Below are 21,235 nucleotides of genomic sequence, written 5' to 3' on the forward strand. Positions count from 1 at the left end.
CTGGGAAAACATGCCTTGGTGTGAGTGTCTGTCTGCCCTGCAATGGACTAGTTTTTCTGTCCAGGGTGTATCCTGCCTTTCTCCTGTTGCTTATCTGGGGATGGGCTCTGGCTCCCCTGTGACCCTGAACTGGAAGAAGCTGTAAAAAAATAGATTGAATGGAAGTTTGGAATTTTATCTGACTTGTGAAATATAAAATCTAAAAGGTGTCCAGTCAAAGAGTTCAAATGAATCCTATTAAAAAGTGAGTTAAGGGATGAAGTGTATAACCTACACTAGAACAAACACTCGTAGGAGTATGGACCTCCAGGACCAGGATCAAGGACCCTGTCCTAAATATATGAAATTGTTATTTATAAGAAGAATACGGATCGCAAATCCCTGTATCATAACGATTTATGACAAACGTTTTGTCCAGTAACGATTCACTGCTTATGTACAGCAGTGTCATGATAACGATTTGTGTACCTCTGTATTGATTTGACAGCTGACACATAACCTTAACTTATTTAGCGCGTTCAGGGTACAGTACGCCCATATTTTATAACGTGTATGTTTTATATAAAATAGGAACCTTGAGAATTAAATGGACTGTTTTTTAATTTTCAAATCTATAAATACTGATTCATTTCCACTACGCTTTGGAAATGTAAATTTAAATATCGTACGTAATTGGACAGTATCAGCATGTCTAAATGAAAAATATATCCTGATGCCTTATGATCATGATGTGCATGGAAAAATGAAACATGTAAAACCCCTGACAGTGACAGGAAAACTACAAGATTACCTACATCTACGCTAACCCCTCATATTACTCTCAATTTCATAGAACTATCCTAATTCCCATTCATATTTTTCTCTTTTGAAAGCGGGTTGGTTTTAAGGTACGGAAATGACGACCGAGGTCCCGCCTTCAGTGTCTTTTCAACATCCTGGTGCGCAGTCAAAACTGTCTGCAAAGCAAAGAGAAAGTAGCAAGCTTGAGCTCCCAACAATGTCAGGTTTGGAGGAAATTCCGCACCTCAACTCCGAGGTGCAAGAAGATGGGCATAATGAGGCTGGGGGAGAGGTGGAAGCCGAAGATGATTATGTAGCCGACCTGTGCATCGGGGGATACGTGTTCTACAGGTACGGACGCACAAGTCCTCTGCACGCACTCGTGCAGACTTGTACAGTATTTCTACAGATTGCCGAGAAAGCTGTCCGTGTCTTATAAAAACTATAAATCAAAGAGTTCATATTTACGCTATTAAAACGCATTTCTTATTTTAAAATGTCCTCTTTCGTGGGTTGCTTAACATGTAATGAGCTTAACACTTGGTCAAGGAGCTCCGTTCCAGTTTTTTCACACTAAGTTAATATAATTAATTAATTGCACAATTAAAGAACATGTGTGAACAACAAAAGGCTTATTTATAGGCAAACAGGAATACGGACTCAGGTCTGTTTTTTGATTTAGAGTGTGGACGGCGGAAGTCTGTAAAATGATTGTACATGTGGGCTGGGACTGGCCCTGGATGCGTCAACAGCCATAATCTTTTTACAGGACGCTATGATAGTTTCCTTCCTATCGCAGGCTGGACAACAGTAAGTATTGTTAGACGACACCAGACTGAGAAAAACACAGCTATGGTGTAGTGAATTCTGTATTATGAGATGGTGTGAGCCACTCACGCTGCTGAACTTGCACTGTATTGTGTTTTGCTGTTATGCTAGTAAACCGTAGTGGTCATGTCTGCTACTTGCAATGGACTGTATGCTGTTATTTCACTGTTTTGTAATGATTATTATAATTTTTATAATATTTTGATTGCACATAATATCTCATTGCATGTAATGTGAATAAGTTTATTGATAATTTTTACTGTAAGAAGCGTTCTCAGTCAGAATTCATATTTAAAAAATATGGATCATCCCCCTGTTATATTCTTATATTAAAGTTTCCTTAAGAATTATCCGTTTTTTACTTCATTATGCCAATGAGTGAAACACCTGTTTCTTCCATTGTTCTTTTCTGTAAAGCTTTTTAGTAGAAATGTTGGCCAATTGGGGAAGTTCATGACAAAATGGATACACAATCCGTCAAAGACCTTAGTAACTCTAAATAAAATTGTTTAACTCCTGTGGCATGTACTGGACAGTGTATGAAATGGAGCACTTTAATCATGATCATACACATTTGTAATAATGAAAAGAAAACAACTTGCAAGACATCACTGTAGTGGGATACTAATAATTTTATTTATATAGTAGGTAGTACAGAGAATATTATACTGTATATACAGGAGATAGGGTTGCCAAAAAGAAGATTAATGAAAAAAGTAAAGTGTGTATACTAGTAGCAGAAGAGTCCCTAACACTTGATTGTGCTATAGTGGTTCTGGTAATTCAACAGACAAGAAATGGACCAGAAAAAACGACTTCTTGGGTTACAACTGTTCAAACTCGAGCTGGAAGTGTTCTTAACCTGAACTGGTAGCTCTGAAGTCAAAATGCAGCCTGACCCTAAAGAATAATGTGGGTTTTTCATAATCTGTTACATGCATAATCATTGTTAGGGTGATCGTTTGAGTAAACAAGTGTATCTACAGTAAATGCTGCATTTAAATAATGCACACTGTGTAATGCAGATTTTATTCCCAGGTTTTATTAACATGTACAGTATGATGTATTTTAAACATGCAGCTTTTCCCGCATGTTATTAACAACAAAGAGCAAGATATTTGCAAGATAGTCACTATGAAACAGTTTAATCAAAATATTATACTGTGTTCTAATACAATTTAAGGAAGTTGACAGTACCTTCTAATGAAAATTAAACTTTGCTTTAATGTCCTCTTTGTCTTGTTCTTAAGATTGGTGTTATCATCAATGAAATGAGTTACATTCTCTCGGGGAATTTGTGTTCACCTTAAATTATTTGCTGTGTCAATAAACACCAGTTTATATTTGGTATTTTTTAGCTAAAAAAGCACATCATCACTTCTGGCACACCATAATACTCCCATTAAATTTCAAATTGCAGATCTCCCTCAGTCATTTATTTCCAGATTTCCAGGACAGAGTGTATATGAGGTTCATTTTTAGCCTGATCCGTTCCTTGTCCTAACTTTCATTATTGAAGGGCTGAAGGAAAGAGATAAGAAGTTGGTGTCTTCACCAGTGCTTATTTTTATTATTAGCTTTTTTGGGTTATGCTTTTAGTGACTTACTCAGCTGTATAAACGGGTATATTTTCCTAAAGCCATTTGAGTGAAGTATAAGCCCAAAGCTGTAACTACAGTTCCGCGTTAGCGCACACTTCATATTCCATCTCATTTCACATTCGTCTTACAGTCTGAATTTGTATCTAACACCACTTCTTTATGGATGTCACAAGAATTGTTAATGGGCGATGCAGTTGAAGTGTTTTCATTGATGTAGGGCTGCTTGTGTATTTGGAGCCTTTTCACAATCTTAATTGTGTCAGGTGATAGTTCCAAATCTGGCAACTCTGAAGATATTTTTATATAAGAAGCCACATTGTTGGTGATAAAATGTAGAGTGATAAGGAAATAATGGGAATTTGCTCCAGATCCAGAAAATGAGTGTGATAACAAAAACCATTCTTATTTGATCTTGTTTTGCCTTTTGTGAGATAGAAGTTGGCTATGTGCCATTCTCTTTTACCATGAAGGGCTCCAGTGCCTCATGATTGAGCTTCAATAGCCACGTTTGTAAATCTTCTGCTTAAATAGTGTCTTTCTTTTGCTCTCTTAACATTCTTATGAAACAGAAGCCTGTATGCTTGAGAGAGGTCCTTGCTGACCTGTCAATAATTGTTTTAAAGTGGGCTTCTGTACATTGTTTTGCAACCTTTGCAATCAGTTAGTTTCTGTTTTATTTTTATAATCAGTTTAGGAGGATGTGTGAAAGTTTTATTATAGATTGCTTTTAGATCTTGAGAATTTTTAGACGTTTTATTACAGAGCGCTTTGCGTTGATCAGTAGCAAAGAACGCAACTGATATGTTAATATGTTAATAATACCACAAAGTGAATACTTTTGATAACTACTGTATTTGGCACTTAGCATTTGGATTTGTCATTTCAGACCTTTGACCAGGAAACTGGTAGTTCTTGTGGTAAAAAGGTTGTCTGGAGCTGTGGGTTATTAGTTAAGAAATTTAATCTCCATCTCTCTGTGCTGGAGGGAGGGATGCTTAGTATCTACAGACAGAAGGTTGCATTCATTGCAGACATAATGCTGTACCAAGATGTTTTTGCACAAAGAGTCACCTAAATGTTAAAGGTGGGAAATGTACATTTGATAAGGTGAAATATTAAGAGACCCTATAGATTGAATTATTTTTACTTTGCCGTGTTAGTTTTTCTTCAATAAACTATGACAGCTTAAGCATGGTTTAGAATCCTTTATGACTTTGGCTGACATGATCCTGGGATACATGTGCTTTTGTTTCTTGCAGGAACAGGAAGGAATGGTCTGACATTGAGCCACTGCCACAGGATGATGGTCCCAACCCAGTCGTGAAGATTGCATACTCTGACAAGTGTAAGATCCATTCACTGAAGATGCAGGTTTTTCCGAAGATTTTGCATTTCCTTTTCGATTCCAGTCTTAGATCATGTTTCTGCTTTTGCTAGATTTTCCAGATTTTCAGTTTTTTTCATTGGCATATAAAACAAGAGAGTTTGCCACTTGAATATTTCCTGCTTCTGCAAAACTTTAGACTGTATTTTGTGAGTGAATGTCATGAGTTAAGCAAATTTAGAAATTACTTGAATTGTAAAGCACTGTACATGTTTTGTTTTTAGCTTTTAAGGTGATGGTTTTTATGCATTGGGTGAAGGAAAACAAAATAAAAGTGGCATCTATATTAAAAAAATGTTGCAAGCCATCTTTCTAAGGATCTGATGGAGACTTATTAATGTAGCATCGCCCTCAGTTTGTGAAGGATGACTTGCAATAAGCTGCTGCAAACAGCAGTTTTGTCTTAGTTCCTGTAGTTCAGTCATAAGTAGAGCTCATGTTTAAAAATACTTAGTTTGTGTCTTAAGAAAGAGAAAGGACAGATTGTCTTAGAAATAGCCAGAGATCAGAATGGAAATTCATTCCATGGCGTGTTGTTTTAGTGTTACACTTAAGAACTGTACATTTCTATTTGTATTGCTAAAGCTTTGGTTTTTTTTTTGTCTCTTACAGTTACGGATGTGTATGATTACTTCCGAGCCGTGTTAAAGCGAGATGAGAGAAGTGAAAGGGCTTTTGCATTAACAGCTGATGCCATTGAACTTAATGCTGCAAACTACACTGTATGGTAAGCTGCCTTGGGCTTGTCTTCAGTTATGATAAAGGAAACCAGCTTAGTGATGGAAAACATTTTGAGTTCAATATTTGCAGCCGTTCATAATGATTTTACTTTCACCCGATTACACAGAGGAAGGAGTTGTAAGAATGTCTGTTGTAAATGGGCATAGTGAAAACCGTGCAAGGCTCCTGGTCTAACATGCATAGCAGATATCTGTATGTGTGAAAATCTAGAGAATATAAGGCTTTTATGTTTTTCTTCTGTTTTTGAATTTAGAATCACCATTTATTGTTGTATCTCATATAACAGCTTACCCACTTCTCAGCAAGCCAGGACATTTCTCCACACATCCTTTGCTTTATATCCACTGCTTACAGCTTGTGGTTCCAAACTTGCCTAAATTTTACATGGAGTTTTAGATCACCTGTGGATGGATTGTCTCCCATGGGTCATTGTTAGTCTGGCAACGTCTTAGCCCTACAACCCAGAGTTTCAAAGCTCTCTAGGTGAGATTTTCCTCTGTATCTCTGTAACGTCCAATTATTGCTCTCTGTATTTCCCTTTGCAGCGAAACCTGTCTGTTTCATACTGAGACAGGGCTTCCTTTTACTAAGGCTGCCTTCCAGGATCGTTGTTCCTGGTCTCTAGACTGCCATTTGGCTACTGCCTTTCTTTTTCAACTGAGTGGACCTCGGGGGTGCCTATTCTTTTCTCCTCAGGCAGGAAAAAGGTTAAAGCTCTGAGACCTTGATCCCCCTCTCCAGGGCTTAATAATCATTGCATTCCTTTCTGGTGGGCGAGAACTTTTCTTCCCCCCCGATCTTTGTGTAAGAGAGGAATTAATGCTGACCAGGGGTGACCACACTCTCTAGCCTTTGTTCATCACAGCTCTGGAATTTCTATAAAGAAACTGATGCCAGAATCTGTAATTTTGCCGCCTTCAGTGCTGGTTCAGGGCCACGTCGCTCCATTGTCTTTGCTTAGTACTTTTATCTTAGCAGGTCCAAGGCCTCACCTTCCCCCTCCAGGACTTAGCTTTTCTTTATCCCATTTCAGAGAGCTTTATTGGTACTACCGATGCAATGAAACATTATTGTGTAACAAGCTCACTGTTCTTCGGGTTGTGACAGGACATTATGAACTGGGCTGCAACTCTAGTTTCGTAGTTTCTAGTTTCTTCCCAACTTCCCCTGTTGGGTCAAAATCAGTTCTGATTCGGGCAAGAGTGGGAAATTTATTCTTAATAAAGAATAAGGCCTCCAGTGCCTCATGATTGAACATCAATAGCCATGCTTAAATATCAGTGTCTTTCTTTTGCTCTCTTAACATTCTTATGAAACAGAAGCCTGTTCTCCAATTCTGCCTCCGTTTGACAACTTTGGGGTATATTTATCTTTTTTGTCCTTTTTGAGCTCTTCTTTATGCACCTTTGGAGTATGTATCCTCCTGTGGCTAACTGTCTGTGAGAATTCTTCATTTTTGCATGAAAAGCCACAGGGCTTTCTAATTACTCTGGTCTGCTGGGAGGTCTTATCACTCCCCTTTGGTTCCTATCTGGAACTAAATAAGGCCAAACAGCGCACCGCTGGATTTAAGAATTGCCAGTTACTCATAGCTCCCAAACACAGAACAGAATGAAGAAGAGTAGGCAACCCTCTTACCTAAGAGTAACTCATATTTTAACATATCGCAGGCACCGCATTCGCATACAGGAGGTTCAGAGTTGACTGTGATGTCTTACTGACTGCATCTAATGCCTGCAATTACCCAGGAGGTCAAAGGGGCTACTATGTAGTGGAAATCTAAGAGAACCCTAGCTGGCAGTCAATCAGTTGTGGGGAATCTGGTCGCAGGTGGCTGGAAACCCTGACCCCATGATCAGCCTGTGCTCAGGCCTATACTCACTGAGCTCCTTTTGAAGTTGTAACCTAAAGATCTCTTATCCACCCCTGGACTACCTCCTTGCTCTGACTCATGTGGTGAGCGAGTCCGCTGATGTCTGTTAGCTCACTGTAGTTAACTGTGTGGCCAGGGTGTTGATGGACCTAATGGCACACTGTCGCACAAGTTAGCCGGCACAGCTGTGTAATAGCTTGCTGTTCCAGTTGACTTTCTGGCAGCCAGCCCATTGGTCTGAGTCACAGGCACCACTAGAGAAAAAGAATTGCGCTTGTGCTATATGGCATTCCGATAGATTCTGCTCATAACTGAGCTTGCCATAGACCACGTCAAGCCTTTTAGTTTGGCTCACAGAGAAATAAGCAACTCCTATTAAAAAAACTGTTTCAGTTATGCATTTTGACAGTTATGGCTCTTATATTTTAAAAGCGTTTTCTTTCATTTTTATTATTTTTTTCTGTTATGCTCATACCTTAATTATTCTACTTAGCAACTTCTGTGATTTGTTTCGGAACCTGTTGCAGCACAGAAACTTGTCTGAAGTATACCTTTCCAAATACCCTAATAATCTGCGAGTCAGGACAGTCCCGCTGAACCTCATAGCATATGTGGAGCTGCTGGACTAGCCTACTGTAGAGAAGCAAGTAGAGTACAATGTTAAATTAATGATGAGTTAGAATGAGTAGCTCTGACTTCTTATACACTGTCTTATATGTTGCTTAGCATTGAACAGTAGACTTTTCAATTTAAAGAAGCTGCAGTGAACAATTTATAAATTTCTGTTTAGATAAAAGATAAATATTAAAGAAAGAAAATATAATCAAACCAGCTACATAGAGTAGTACAATGTCTTTTAATAATAATAAGCACTTTTCATTCATATTGTAAAAGTGAATTTTAATTCTTTGGATCTTGTATAATACTAAGTTAATATTCGGCTTTCTGCAATTCCAGGCATTATCGCAGAGTCCTTTTACAGTCTTTGAAGAAGGACCTTTATGAAGAGATGAAGTATATAACGGCCATCATCGAAGACCAACCAAAAAACTACCAAGTCTGGTAAAAACATTTTTTCTTTCAGTTTCCTCTTCTCTGTTCTCTCTGACTAAATGAATGAACCATAGTTTATTTACTGTACTGTATGTATTCCTCATGGGGTTATAAGAATTGATCAAATATTTATGGATTGTGATATTTCTTTCACACTGTGTATTGAATGTTATAATGTTATAATACATGATCCAGTGTGAACCATTAACATGCAGCTCTTGTCTAATTTAGATTTATTTCTAACAACTGTGTTGCAGAACGTACCCAGCCTTAGTTATCAATTGCACTGAGGCTTCTTTAAATAAACATTGGAATACCATTGTACTCTCTCATTGACATTGAGTAGTCTGGTCTTAAAAGCTTATCATCCACAATATTGCTGTGTAAAAATGTGCTTGTATTGTTACAATGAAATCAATCTAAAAAGGCCATTTTTAGATTAAATTTCCTTGATTGTATTTATACTTTGCAATTATGTTCGTTATTGGAAGAAATGGTTATAAATATCAGGTTTGACTGCCCTCCAGTTCATGAACTACAGGACTGCCAAGTTTGACTGGTTTGGAACTCTTAAAATGTTCTGGTATTGTAAAGGTATTGTATGAGGCTATCTTGTTCTTCCACTAATGTTTTTATGAAATGGGAAGAAAAAAAGTTGTCTGAATCCTGCCTGAATTACTTTTTACATTCCCCTAGCCTTTTTCTTTGCTCAGTTTTTGATATTTCAGAGTTTAGACCAGTACCTACATTTCCCACAAGTTATATTTTGTACCGACTTTTGTTTTTGGCAAAGAACAGCGTTTAATGAATAGTACCAGAACGTTGAAAGAACATTGGAAAGGATGCCAAAGAGATGAGTGTCCACAGTTATTTACTTTTAGCATGTAAATGCGTAAATTGGTACTGGGTTGCACATATTTTATATTTATAAAAGGATAATTCCATATGACTTTAACATCTGTCTTGAAGTTGTACCACCATTAAAATAGAATATTAACACTGACCAGTTTGTAGAGATGAAAAAGTGTATAAAACTGTCCTCTTGAGAAGCAGAAATTATTTGTTGTTTTTATGAGAAGACATAAATGTGTTTTGCCTCATTTAAGTCCCTTTCTGGTGCTAGATTGTCTTTTAGTCAGGGGCAGTATGACAGTGATGCTGATCTTACAAGGTCTGTGCTCTGGAACTGTGGTTCTGACTCTGTGCTGAGTGTTTGTTCTAATCTTTACACATTGACAATTGGGAACTAACAGCCTGTGTTCTGGGTGTAAGGCATCACAGACGGATGGTTGTGGAATGGCTGAATGATTCTTCTCAGGAGCTGGAGTTCATTGCCGACATTCTCAACCAAGATGCCAAGAACTACCACGCCTGGCAGCACAGGCAATGGGTCATTCAGGTAAGATTTGCCCTGACATGTAGTCATGCATTTACACAGTCATAAAAGCTCTTACTGTGTGTGGGGGGGGAAGCTATCTGAAAATAAAACAAAGACGCGCATAGGTTTCAGCTATAAATATTTAAAAGTAACTGGTTTTAATGTCCTTGTTGAGCCTGTTATAAACCTGTATAAATTCAGTACATCTGTCTAAAAATACATATTGTGGATCATGCAGATCATGGCTGTTTACCAGAATTTGTCCTACCAGCTCAGCTCTTAATGATTTAATTAAGAGTTTAACTCTTTTCAAAGGCTTTCAGCTGGTGGTGAATTTAAGGAGACCAACAAAAATTGTTGTTCTTTTGTTAGACCATGCGCTATTAGGAAATGAATCTGTGTTTCATCACATTTAATGTTTTTTACAGTTGGACTTTGAAATAAATGAAATCTGTCTTTTTCCAAACTTACTTCGATGACATCTGAAAGTCCTGTTCAGATAAAAAACTGGCTACAGCTCTGCGTGGCTCTACAAGGCTGTTTGTAGAACTGTATTCCAGCTGCACAGAAGTTTAACTATGAGCTTACATTTTTTATTACATTCAATAAAATTGTATTTTTTTGCGTCTTTGAATACAGACAGGCAAACCAACAGAATAAATACAATTAAAATGCCTATTCTTGTTGTTTATTTATTATGTTCACCTATGAAGGTTTTCTATGTTTTGCACATGGCACATTGTTTTAGGCATAATAACCTCTGCTGGGTATCATCTTAGCATCTGATTTGTGTTGGCAAATACAAATATGATTTATTTGCAGTTGTAGCATAGTGACAGAAGGCAAATGCCATCCAAATCAAATCTAAATGGTTCAGCAGAGAGTTTCAGAAGAGATGCTTTTTCCTGAATGAAAACAATGACTCAGACATTTGAGACTTGATGTGAAATAAATGTATACAGAGCTGCTAATGTGGCCTGAGCCCTGTGTAGGATGTGTGTTTTATTCTTGGCAGGAGTACAAGCTGTGGGAAAATGAGCTGGAGTATGTGGAGCAGCTCCTGGAGGATGATGTAAGGAACAATTCAGCCTGGAACCAGAGGCACTTTGTCATCGCCCACACCACGGGCTATAACGATCCAGCCATCATGGACCGAGAAGTTCAGTGAGTGCTGTCACTCAACAATATATCTGTAGTGTGGGTTTGTTTAGTTCCCTTTTTAATTTTAGTTGTTTAAAACTGGCAGGTGTAAAGCTAGGTAAATTGCTCCAATTTTAATATACAGTACATGTATTTTGCCTACAAATATATCATGAAAGCATGTTCTGAAAATAACAAATGGATAAATGGTCTGTGTGTTTTATGTAGGCAATTTTTAATTTAAAATCACCCTTTAAGTTTGTAAGAGTCACCTAATTTGGAATAGCCCGTTGTGTTTTTTTTTACTGTACGTTCCTACATGCAGTAGTGAATGCACCCAGGGGAGAATAAGAAAGTTTGGTCAGAATCCTTTAACCCAAACCCCACTTCTAGCTTTTGTCTTTTAACATGTTACAGGCTCCACAGCACTATACTGCAGGTTCAGTGCTGATGAGAGGAGAGGCGCGCCCTCACTAACAACACTGCATGCCTGCTAGTGCCCATGAGGCCGCAGGCGTTGATGAGAACCAGGAAAGCCCTGGCCGACTAATCCCACCCTAGTCTTCACCTTGGGGAGTCTCTGGGGTGGGTGGCCAGTAACGTGATCCAGGCTCATATCGGTGATTGTAGAACTCAGCCTGCATTAGGGCCCGTAACTTACCAGTTGAGCCACTTACACCAGGCAGTTATTTTTTGCTTGCTTCAAACCCAAGGATAACCAAGAGACTCAGGTACAGGAAAGGCTCAAGTTATCATCTGCCCCTTAGTCATGTTAGGTATTGATACTTAACCCATTCAGCAGTGTCATTCACTTAATATCGGAGATGATATTATCAGATCGGTGTGGTTTAACAAATACTGTTCATTACACTTCAGAAAGTAGTGGATACAATTGTAGTAGATGGTTAGACCCAGCACATGTCTGCAGCAATAGAACTATTTGTATCAGTCTGAACTGTGTGCTAAAAAAATAAACAGTTATTTTCAACAAAAATGCATGTATGTAGGAAGGCATTTTCTCATCACTAAATATTTAATTCACAGATATAACAAAAATGCATTGATTTTAAATATAGATCAGAATAAAATTAGTCTTTTCCTTTGACATTTTTAGATCTTAAACATGTGTAATGGAAGACAACCTATGTGTTAATATATATGGCATGGCCCTATTGTAGACTTAAAAGTCCATCTGTAAAAGTTTATTTTGAATGAATGGTCTCTAGGTGTCTTGACACAAATTTCATAAATGTTTTAGAATAATGTTTGTACTCGTGTTAATATGTGAATAACAGACCTTTCAAAACTCCTCTTTTGTTTATGTAAGTTCACCTTGAGTAAAAGTATTTTTGTCACTGTATTACAGGTACTGTCTGCAGTCCATCAGAAAGGCTCCTCAAAATGAAAGTGCCTGGAACTACTTGAAAGGGTATCTTAATGTACAGCTAATTAAATTGATAAAAACAGATTTGAACTTGTATCCCATAACTGATGAGCTAATTTCTGTATTTTTATGTGCAGAATCTTTGAGACCTTTAGATCAAATGTGAGTTATTTCTATTTTCAGCCAGCAGGTGTCAGCAGTGTTGTTTATTGAACTGTAATGTGAAAAATATTAAGACTTGTACATAAGCACTGCATGATTAGCTAAACCAGAAAGTCAGAAAGAAAATGTTACTTTACAACTTCTGCTTTGATATTGAACATGGTATTTGTATACCTTTTACCACTTTCACAGATAGCATTTTAAAAACAAAGCTAACAGATCTGACAAGTTCTAAGTAGAAATCTGGGAATGTATATTATATATAAAATATATTATGTGTTTATAATTAAAAAGTGTTTAGAAAAACAAATATTTTCTGAATAATGTTACATATTTATATAAACAGGTAAATGCTGATTTATGGCCAATTTTGCAATTATGAAATTAACAAGAAATTTGAAGGCATAAACAATGAATTCTGCAAATTACAGTTTTTAATTGCTATCATGCAGTCATGGCCGACTACTGCATGACTATTTGAAATGTGTAATTATACACTGTGTAATGTAGCATTCAGCATTAAAAAAAAAACACTATTTCTTGTTTGCACAGAATGATTTCTAACTTTTTGTGCCCGTTTAAGGAAACTTTTATTGCAGAAATTATTCCGGAAAGGCAGAGAGATCATTTGTGTCTCACCGGTGCAGGCAAAACGGGAAAAAATATTTTGTTCCAGTTTTTAGTGATTTTAATATACAGCCTTTAGTCACTATCAATACGCACCATAAATGGCACCTTTTTTCTGCATTTATCATAGAATATTACAAGATCGAGCATTGTCGGCACGGCCAGGCTTGCTGGAGGAGATTCTGGAGCTGCGGAAAACACACAGCTCTCCTTACTTGTTTGCCTTCCTGGTAGACCTATATGAAGACATGCTCGAAAGCAAGAGCAGTAATCAGGAGGAGCACTTAACCAAGGCACTTGAGGTCAGTATGGACTGCAGGGGATAGCAAAGCAACAGGAGGCGTAGCTCCGACGGGGGTGACAACAAGACAAGAATATCCGAATGAATTTATTAGTGAGGAAAGAAGTGCACGACCAAAGTGCCTTTTAGTCCTTTCCTGAAAAGCCATTCTGCGTAATTGTGGGTTGATGAGGAGGAATAAATGACACGAGTTTTGTCTGTAGGCATTGGATAGAGGATTAACAGATTTAATTAAATATCTTAAAACAAGCTGGAAGGTAATCTTTGTTTCTTATCTCTTTGGAAAGAAAAAAAATCATCTCTGGACTGACGTGTAGCTGTTGTAGAGCAACATGCTCATAGTGGAATGTGTAATTCCATGGTTAATTCTGCACATTTAACTGATTAATGCTTACTTTAAGTGTTTAACATTCTTTATTGATTAATATAGATGACAATAGGAATTATTTTCCAGCTTTTATGTCTTTCAAATATACACAGCACACTCCTGGGTATTCCTGTTAGCTTAGTTATATAATTCAGCTCTTCACTGTAATGTGCGTAATGAGACATTTATTTAATAATTGTAGTGATTAGAGGGCAATAACCATTACAGATTACAATTTACAAAGACTTCATATGGCTAATGGTTAATGCATTTATTTTTATAGGAGAACCTACCTTTAAACCTGGAATGTTTTTAATGATGATATTAACAGGGAAACAATTTAAACTAGCTTAAAGTAAAGTAAATGTAAAGTGATAATGTTATTCTCATCCACACCATTACATTTCCAGTTGTGTAGAATAGGAAATAGAGTATCATCGCAATTTGTTCTGACTTTGGTTCCTTTCTGTTTTAATACCAATGGACAGTTGTTCTCTTCTTTATACAAAATTCAGTGTTTGTGCTTAACCATAAATACACCTTAAAAAGACATCCAGAGCATAAGAAGCACAGACTCCTATGAGAAATCATTTTCAGGGATACTGGGGAAACCTTAGACACATTAGAATGGCAGCTTTTCTGTAGTTCAGGAGGAGTCAACCGTGGTAATTCCTTTCCTTTCCATTGTAACACGTTGTTCACACAATGCTTCAGCTAATCCTTAATTCATCAAAGTTATCTTCAACACTTGGGTTAATTAAGCAATTAAACCTGCAAAGGCACTTGGTTGAACTCTTATGATCCAGGCAAGTCAGGGTGAGTTTATTTTCTAATCTTCATACTCTTAATTCTGCACAGCAATCCAGCAGTGATGAACTTTTGGAATTTAAAAATCCTTAGCCGTGGTTCTACTAGCTGAAGATGGAGACGACTGTTAACATTTCAAGATTAAATATGCATGATCAGCATAAGATATCTCTAATCGGCACTGCTGGCGTGAAAGTTTTTTCTTTTCTTTGTGGTGCTGGTGCTCTGCAGTGTGACTGTGACTGTACCTTCCAGGGAGTGATCTCTGGTCTGTAGAAGAGAGAATGAGTAATGCTGGAACTATTGCTGACTATCACCATGACCCAGAACTGAACACCTCCCCCCACCCAAACTGTTTAAATACTGTAAATACAGCGAACATTTGTATTATAATTTATATGATACAGAATAATATTCTTTTTATGATGGTTAAGGTCATGCAGTCATTCATTCATGACTGCTTGAAGTCATACACAACCAGTTCAGCCACAGCACTCCTTACACTGATGATCCTGGCTCTGCAATGTTCAAAGATTAACTGTAGCTCAGCCCACTGACTAGGGTCTTTGGTCTCAGGGTTGTGTTTTCTGTTCATTTGAGCTAAATACTGAAAATTTTAATACTTAAAATCAAACAGTTTTAGAATTGTATATAAAACTCCGTAATAGTTCTGAATTTTAACACTTTCATTTTGGTCAACTTGTAACGATCAACCGTCAAATATAAAAGGATAGTGTATTTCCTGTAATATTTTGGCTGTAACTCACCTGGTCGAAGAAATAAGAGTGATAGCCAGTGGTCATCTGCCCTCTCTCACTTACAGTATGAGGGATGAGGCACGGAGAAAATGCAGCAGTGGTGAAGCTGGGGTGGAGGGTGGGTGCTAAAAAAGAAGGTGCAGTCCTTGCTCAATCACAGACTTTATTACCCGTCACTTATGCACGGAAGAACAAGATGAGAATTTGACCTCCTCCCGATTTTTTTAACACCCTATTATCTACCAGCTGTTATACAGTCACGTAATTATAATTAATTCTAAATGATAGTTAATAATTTCCGATTATTTTGAATAACAGTTTTCTTCATGATACAATGATCATTTTAGTTTTTTAAGCATTTACATTGAAGACTGAAATGGTGCAAGATGTGTGGTAAAGAATGTAGAATTGTGCTGTGATATATTACACCACAGACATTATTCAAATAAACGTGAGGGTGATCCTTGCCATCGTTTTATTGCATGTAGTAGGTGAGACGTTCGTCAACACACAAAAGGGACAAGTATGGCCTCAGCCAACAAAACCTTAGCTGATTGTGCATGGTTCTGGTTTAGAGTATTTAAAAAAAACAGTGATGAATGTCCTTCATCGATATTGTATATGAATAGGTAGCCCTCTTGCTATAACCTCTTCAGCAAAAAGGTATGATTTAAAGGCAAAAAGTAATTTGCACCCAGAATTACTTTAAAAGCAACATTTGCACGATTAATTGTTGTCGATTAACATATAATCAACAACAATTTACAGTCCCATAACTTCTCAATGGTTACGCTAAGTTGAGTACTAAAGAAACGATGCAATACAAACACTTTTACAAGAAAAGTGGTAACATTAAAGTTCTCCCAGGCTACCTGTAAACACAGCAGAAATATTTAATTTAATATTAAATATAACTTCATTTACTTCTTCAAAATTCGAATTTTGTTGCAAAGTGCATATGCTGTTTTTGTGTGTCTTATTGTCGCTTTAAAACTGGACAGTGGAATTAATTCACAGCGTTATTAATGTTAGCATAATAGAACAATTTTTTCAATCATTGCAGTTAAAAATTACTGAATGTGACACCAAAAAACATCTGAAAAGGTGCCTAAGATGCAAGTAATTATATTTCTTGTGTTGGTGGGGTTGCACCTATTTTGAGGGGAAATGTAACATTAAAGTGTTCTTTCTGTATGGAGGGGAAAGTTAATTGCACAACGTAATTGAGCGTTTAGGGGATATTGAGTAAATGTATATTCCATCTGTGATAATGAATATGCGTATTAAGGAGTAGAAAATATACATTTTATGATTTATGGAATATGGAAGGGGAAAAAAAGTATGATGAAGAAGTATTTGGGTCTATTTCTGTACTGAAATGTACATGAGTACACAGTTTTAAATTCCAACTCCCATATATATATACTTATTTCACATTTTATTTGTCAACTGACATTTCTGTCAGAAAGTACCCATCCACTATAGAATTCAGATAATGATTGTTCTTGTTTTTTTTTTACAATTTGATTGCATTATAAAATCCTACTGTTTTTGTTCCAGCTTTAATAGGTCTACAGCACCTTTATTTTTGTGTACCTTCTTGCAAGTACCGATGCAGAATAATTTAAACTTTTTTTTTGACACAAGGATTTTTGCTTTTGTATTTGCTTATATTAAGTCTGTGGGTGAGGCAGATCTATTAAAATAAGAGTAGCTGCAGTGTTGTTTAACCAGTCCAGTCTTTGCATAGTTTGGGGAAAATTAATTATCGCAAGTCATATCTGTATGTTTAATATAAAAGGAGTGCAAGAAAGATATTAAACAATAATTTGAGCATTTGTTTTTACCTGTTTACATCTTATTGATCTTCCCACTGTGCCTTTGCAGACATTTATGACTAAGTTTTCAGAGTCCCATGTACCTTTTTTTACTGTTGGAAGATTATATTTTGAAGCTAGAAACTGATCAAACTTGGGACATAGATGTAATCTAAAATTCTCTTAATACAGTTCTCTCTGCCTCAGTCTCAATTCATTATTTATGTGGTAATCTTATACATACCATGTCATACTAAGACCTATGATTAATAAGAGAAAAGTAATAGGTTTAATCCATGCTGAAAAAATAATACAAAATAATAAAACACAACGTTCACCTTAAGAAGGCTCCACGGCCAAAACATTGTGTTTTCTTTCTTCTCTTTTCTGCATGGAATAAACCTATTATTTGTTCCTTCGCAGCCTACGCATACTGATGCAGCTACCCACCTGAACTACTTAGACCTAAGATTATATGCACAGCACGTCAGAATATCTTATCCTAACACAGACAGTATTATATTTGTATAAAATGGAAACTGGGGTTTTGTTGATCATTTTAAGCCTGTGTTTTCTTGTATATTTGGTATGTAACCTTATCTACCCATTCTCTTTTTGCTAGCAATGGCTACAAGCAGTCCTCATAGCTGTTAATTAAGAGCCCTCGTTAATTGCTACCATGTGCTTTTTATGAGGAAGGTCACCTTCTGTGTAAAAATATAATGATGATGTTTCACTAATGGATGTTTGTGTAATTTTTTTTTTTCAATTTATAGCTGTGTGAACTACTTGCAGAAGAAAAGGATAGCATCAGGAAAGAATACTGGAGATACATTGGGAGATCACTGAAAGACAAATATGGCACCAGTGAGGAATCCACAACTCCTTTGCAAGAGCATCAAGAAAACTGTGGAAATGACTGATATGACCAAGGATTTGAAACGATAATTTGCTGCAGAAAAATAATTTTGGCAACAGGTCATCATTACCACATTGGTAATGAGTATTCATACCAGCAAGGATAAGAAGAATGCATATTGAAAGTATTCAAATCATAATGCTGAAGTGTTTAAATTGAGTTCAGGAGAGGTTTTGGGTGGTTGAACACCAAGAACCTCCTATCACAGAAAAAAACTTAACTCCCTTAACTTAGGCGGAAACTATAATATCTTGCCAAAACATTGTGTAGCCATATTCTGCATTGCTTAGACTGTAAAGTCTTTTGTACGCTAGAATTAATATAATTGTACCTGACTAAAGCTGTTGTCCTTGCTTCTGTTTACAAACTCAATTTTATGTTTTTCTGCTGTATAGCATTTGATTTATCTTATGTTTGTATGAAAGTGTTATGTAGAAGATTCAGAAAGGTAAAGTATTTTCAAAGGGATTAAGCATATGTTGTGTTTCCCCCCCAAAAAAATACTGAAATTGCAATGATAATTAGTGTGGAGGACAACTAGTGAATAAGGACTTTATTTATATCAAGGATCCTTTATACTTAATAAGCTTGGCAGATTATATTAAAATAGGAGGTTTAGAAAACACTATAGGAGCAAAGTACATTAATTACATTTAATGCAAAGAAGTGCAACTATTACATAAAGGTAGAAAAAATTAAAATTAGAAATATGTGAAGAGAATACCCTTAGCTTGAAGAAGCTAATCATGAAAAATACAAGGTTTTATGTTGATACACAATTTGCATCTTTAGATATTGTGGGGAAACTGCTAAAAGCAAAGAAAGTCATAAAATACAGTGTGAAATACAGAAATCTTAAGGCATCCAAATATTAGACTTTGGTTATGAAGAAGCAAGAAAAATATTGTGACGAGTCTGGACTACTGTTAGATTACAAGAATCAAACTTTATTATTCTTGAACAGAGAAGACTATGATGGGGACTTGATTTTTCTTGTGCTTGTGCGAGAATTGTGTGGTGTATTTTGAAAACAAACATATGGGAACAAGCCAGATAAAAGTTAATAACATTTCTTCTTTTAGGAAATGGCTTGATGAAATTGTTTACTAGTAGCCCAGTGAATCATATGGGTTGAAGGGCCTCCTACTGTTTGTGAAGCTCCATGTTTCTGAGAATATAAATGTATGGAGTGAGAAGTTGTTTTGAGGCTCTGTGCACAGATACATTTTCAACTTTGTAAGAGTATGCCTTCACTATCCATCCATTCAAATACAGTATTTTCTAACTGCTTCTTTCAATACAGGGTTGAGGGAGACTCAGAACCTATCAATGCAAGCAATGTGGGTAAGGCAGGGTATCCCTTGGGCGGGATGCCGGTCGATGATGGGGCAAACAGACACAAACACAGACTAACACCTTGGGCCAATTTTCCCTGAAGTCAATTAAACTATCAGTATGTCTTTGGACTGTGGGAGGAAACCAGAGTTTTCCTGAGGAGAGCATATAAACTCCACACAGATCGCTCCTCAGGTTGGAATGGAACCCAAACACTGAGAAGTAGCAATGCTAACCTGGCTTCAGTATTTAAAAGTTTACAGTGGTGTGAAAAAGTGTTTGCCCCCTTCCTGATTTCCTATTTTTTGCATGTTTGTCATACTGAAATGTTTCAGATCATCAAACAAATTGAAATATTAGACAAAGATAACACAAGTAAGCACAAAATGCAGTTTTTAAATGAAGGTTTTTATTATTAAGGGAAAAACAAAATCCAAACTTACATGGCCCTGTATGAAAAAGTGAATGCCCCCCCCCTGTTAAAACATAAATCAACTGTGGTTTATCACATCTTTGGAAAGCTGAGTTCAATTTCTCTAGCCACACCCAGGCCTGATTACTGCCACACCTGTTCTCAATCAAAAAATCACTTAAATAGGACCTGCCTGACAAAGTGAAGTAGACCAAAAGATCCTCAATAACTAGACATCACGCTGAGATTCAAAGAAATTCAGGAACAAATGAGAAACAAAGTAATTGAGATTTATCAGTCTGTAAAAGGTTATAAAGCCATTTCTAAAGCTTTGGGACTCCAGTGAACCACAGTGAGAGCCATTATCCACAAATGGCGAAAACATGGAACAGTGGTGAACCTTCCCAGGAGTGGCCGGCCGACCAAAATTACCCCAAGAGTGCAGCGACCACTCATCCAGGAGGTCACAAAAAACCCACAACAACATCCAAAGAACTGCAGGCTTCACTTGCCTCAGTTAAGGTTAGTGTTCATGACTCCACCATAAGAAAGAGACTGGGCAAAAATGGCCTGCATGGCAGAGTTCCAAGACGAAAACCACTGCTGAGCAAAAAGAACATAAAAGCTCGTCTCAGTTTTGCCAGAAAACATCTTGATGATCCCCAAGACTTTTGGGAAATACTCTGTGGACTGATGAGACAAAAGTTGAACTTTTTGGAAGGTGTGTGTCCCATTATATCTGGCTTAAAAGTAACACAGCATTTCAGAAAAGGAACATCATACCAACAGTAAAATATGGTGGTGGTAATGTGATGGCCTGGGGCTGTTTTGCTGCTTCAGGACCTGGAAGACTTGCTGTGGTAAATGGAACCATGAATTCTGCTGTCTATCAAAAAATCCTGAAGGAGAATGTCCAGCCATCTGTTCGTGACCTCAAGCTGAAGTGCACTTGGGTTCTGCAGCAGGACAATGATCCAAAACACACCAGCAAGTCCACCTCTGAATGGCTTAAGAAAAACAAAATGTAGACTTTGGAGTGGCCTATTCAAAGTCCTGACCTGAATCTGATTGAGATGTTGTGGCATGACCTTAAAGAAGCGGTGAAGGCTCGAAAACCCTCCAATGTGGCTGAATTACAACAATTCTGCAAAGATGAGTGGGCCAAAATTCCTCCACAGCGCTGTAAAAGACTCATTGGCAGTTATCGCAAACGCTTGATTGCAGTTGTTGCTGCTATGGGTGGCCGAACCAGTTATTAGGTTTAGGGGACAATCACTTTATCACACAGGGCCATGTAGGTTTGGATTTTTTTCCCCTTAATAATAAAAACCTTCATTTAAAAACTGCATTTTGTGTTTACTTGTGTTATCTTTGTTTAATATTTCAATTTGTTTGATGATCTGAAACATTTCAGTGTGACAAACATGCAAAAAAATAAGAAATCAGGAAGGGGGCAGACACTTTTTCACACCACTGTAAATATAAATATATAGTTGTATGCAAATGTTTGGGCACCCCTGGCCAAATTACATGTTTTGTTTATTTTCTAAGTAAGAAGAAGTTAACAC

General features: G+C 37.0%; 1 protein-coding gene across 1 annotated transcript; it reads left to right on the forward strand.

The window, feature by feature from the left end:
- Positions 1-921: 921 nt before the first annotated feature.
- Positions 922-18,260, forward strand: fnta (farnesyltransferase, CAAX box, subunit alpha). Its single transcript, XM_006629857.3, has 9 exons — positions 922-1,131; positions 4,469-4,554; positions 5,206-5,320; positions 8,165-8,269; positions 9,533-9,659; positions 10,654-10,802; positions 12,145-12,207; positions 13,082-13,253; positions 17,778-18,260. The coding sequence occupies exons 1-9, from the start codon at positions 998-1,000 to the stop codon at positions 17,922-17,924; spliced, it is 1,098 nt and encodes a 365-aa protein (XP_006629920.2). The 5' UTR covers positions 922-997; the 3' UTR covers positions 17,925-18,260.
- The last annotated feature ends 2,975 nt before the right edge of the window (positions 18,261-21,235 follow it).

Source organism: Lepisosteus oculatus, chromosome 1 (genome assembly GCF_040954835.1).
Source record: "Lepisosteus oculatus isolate fLepOcu1 chromosome 1, fLepOcu1.hap2, whole genome shotgun sequence".
Classification (NCBI taxonomy): Eukaryota; Metazoa; Chordata; class Actinopteri; order Semionotiformes; family Lepisosteidae; genus Lepisosteus; species Lepisosteus oculatus.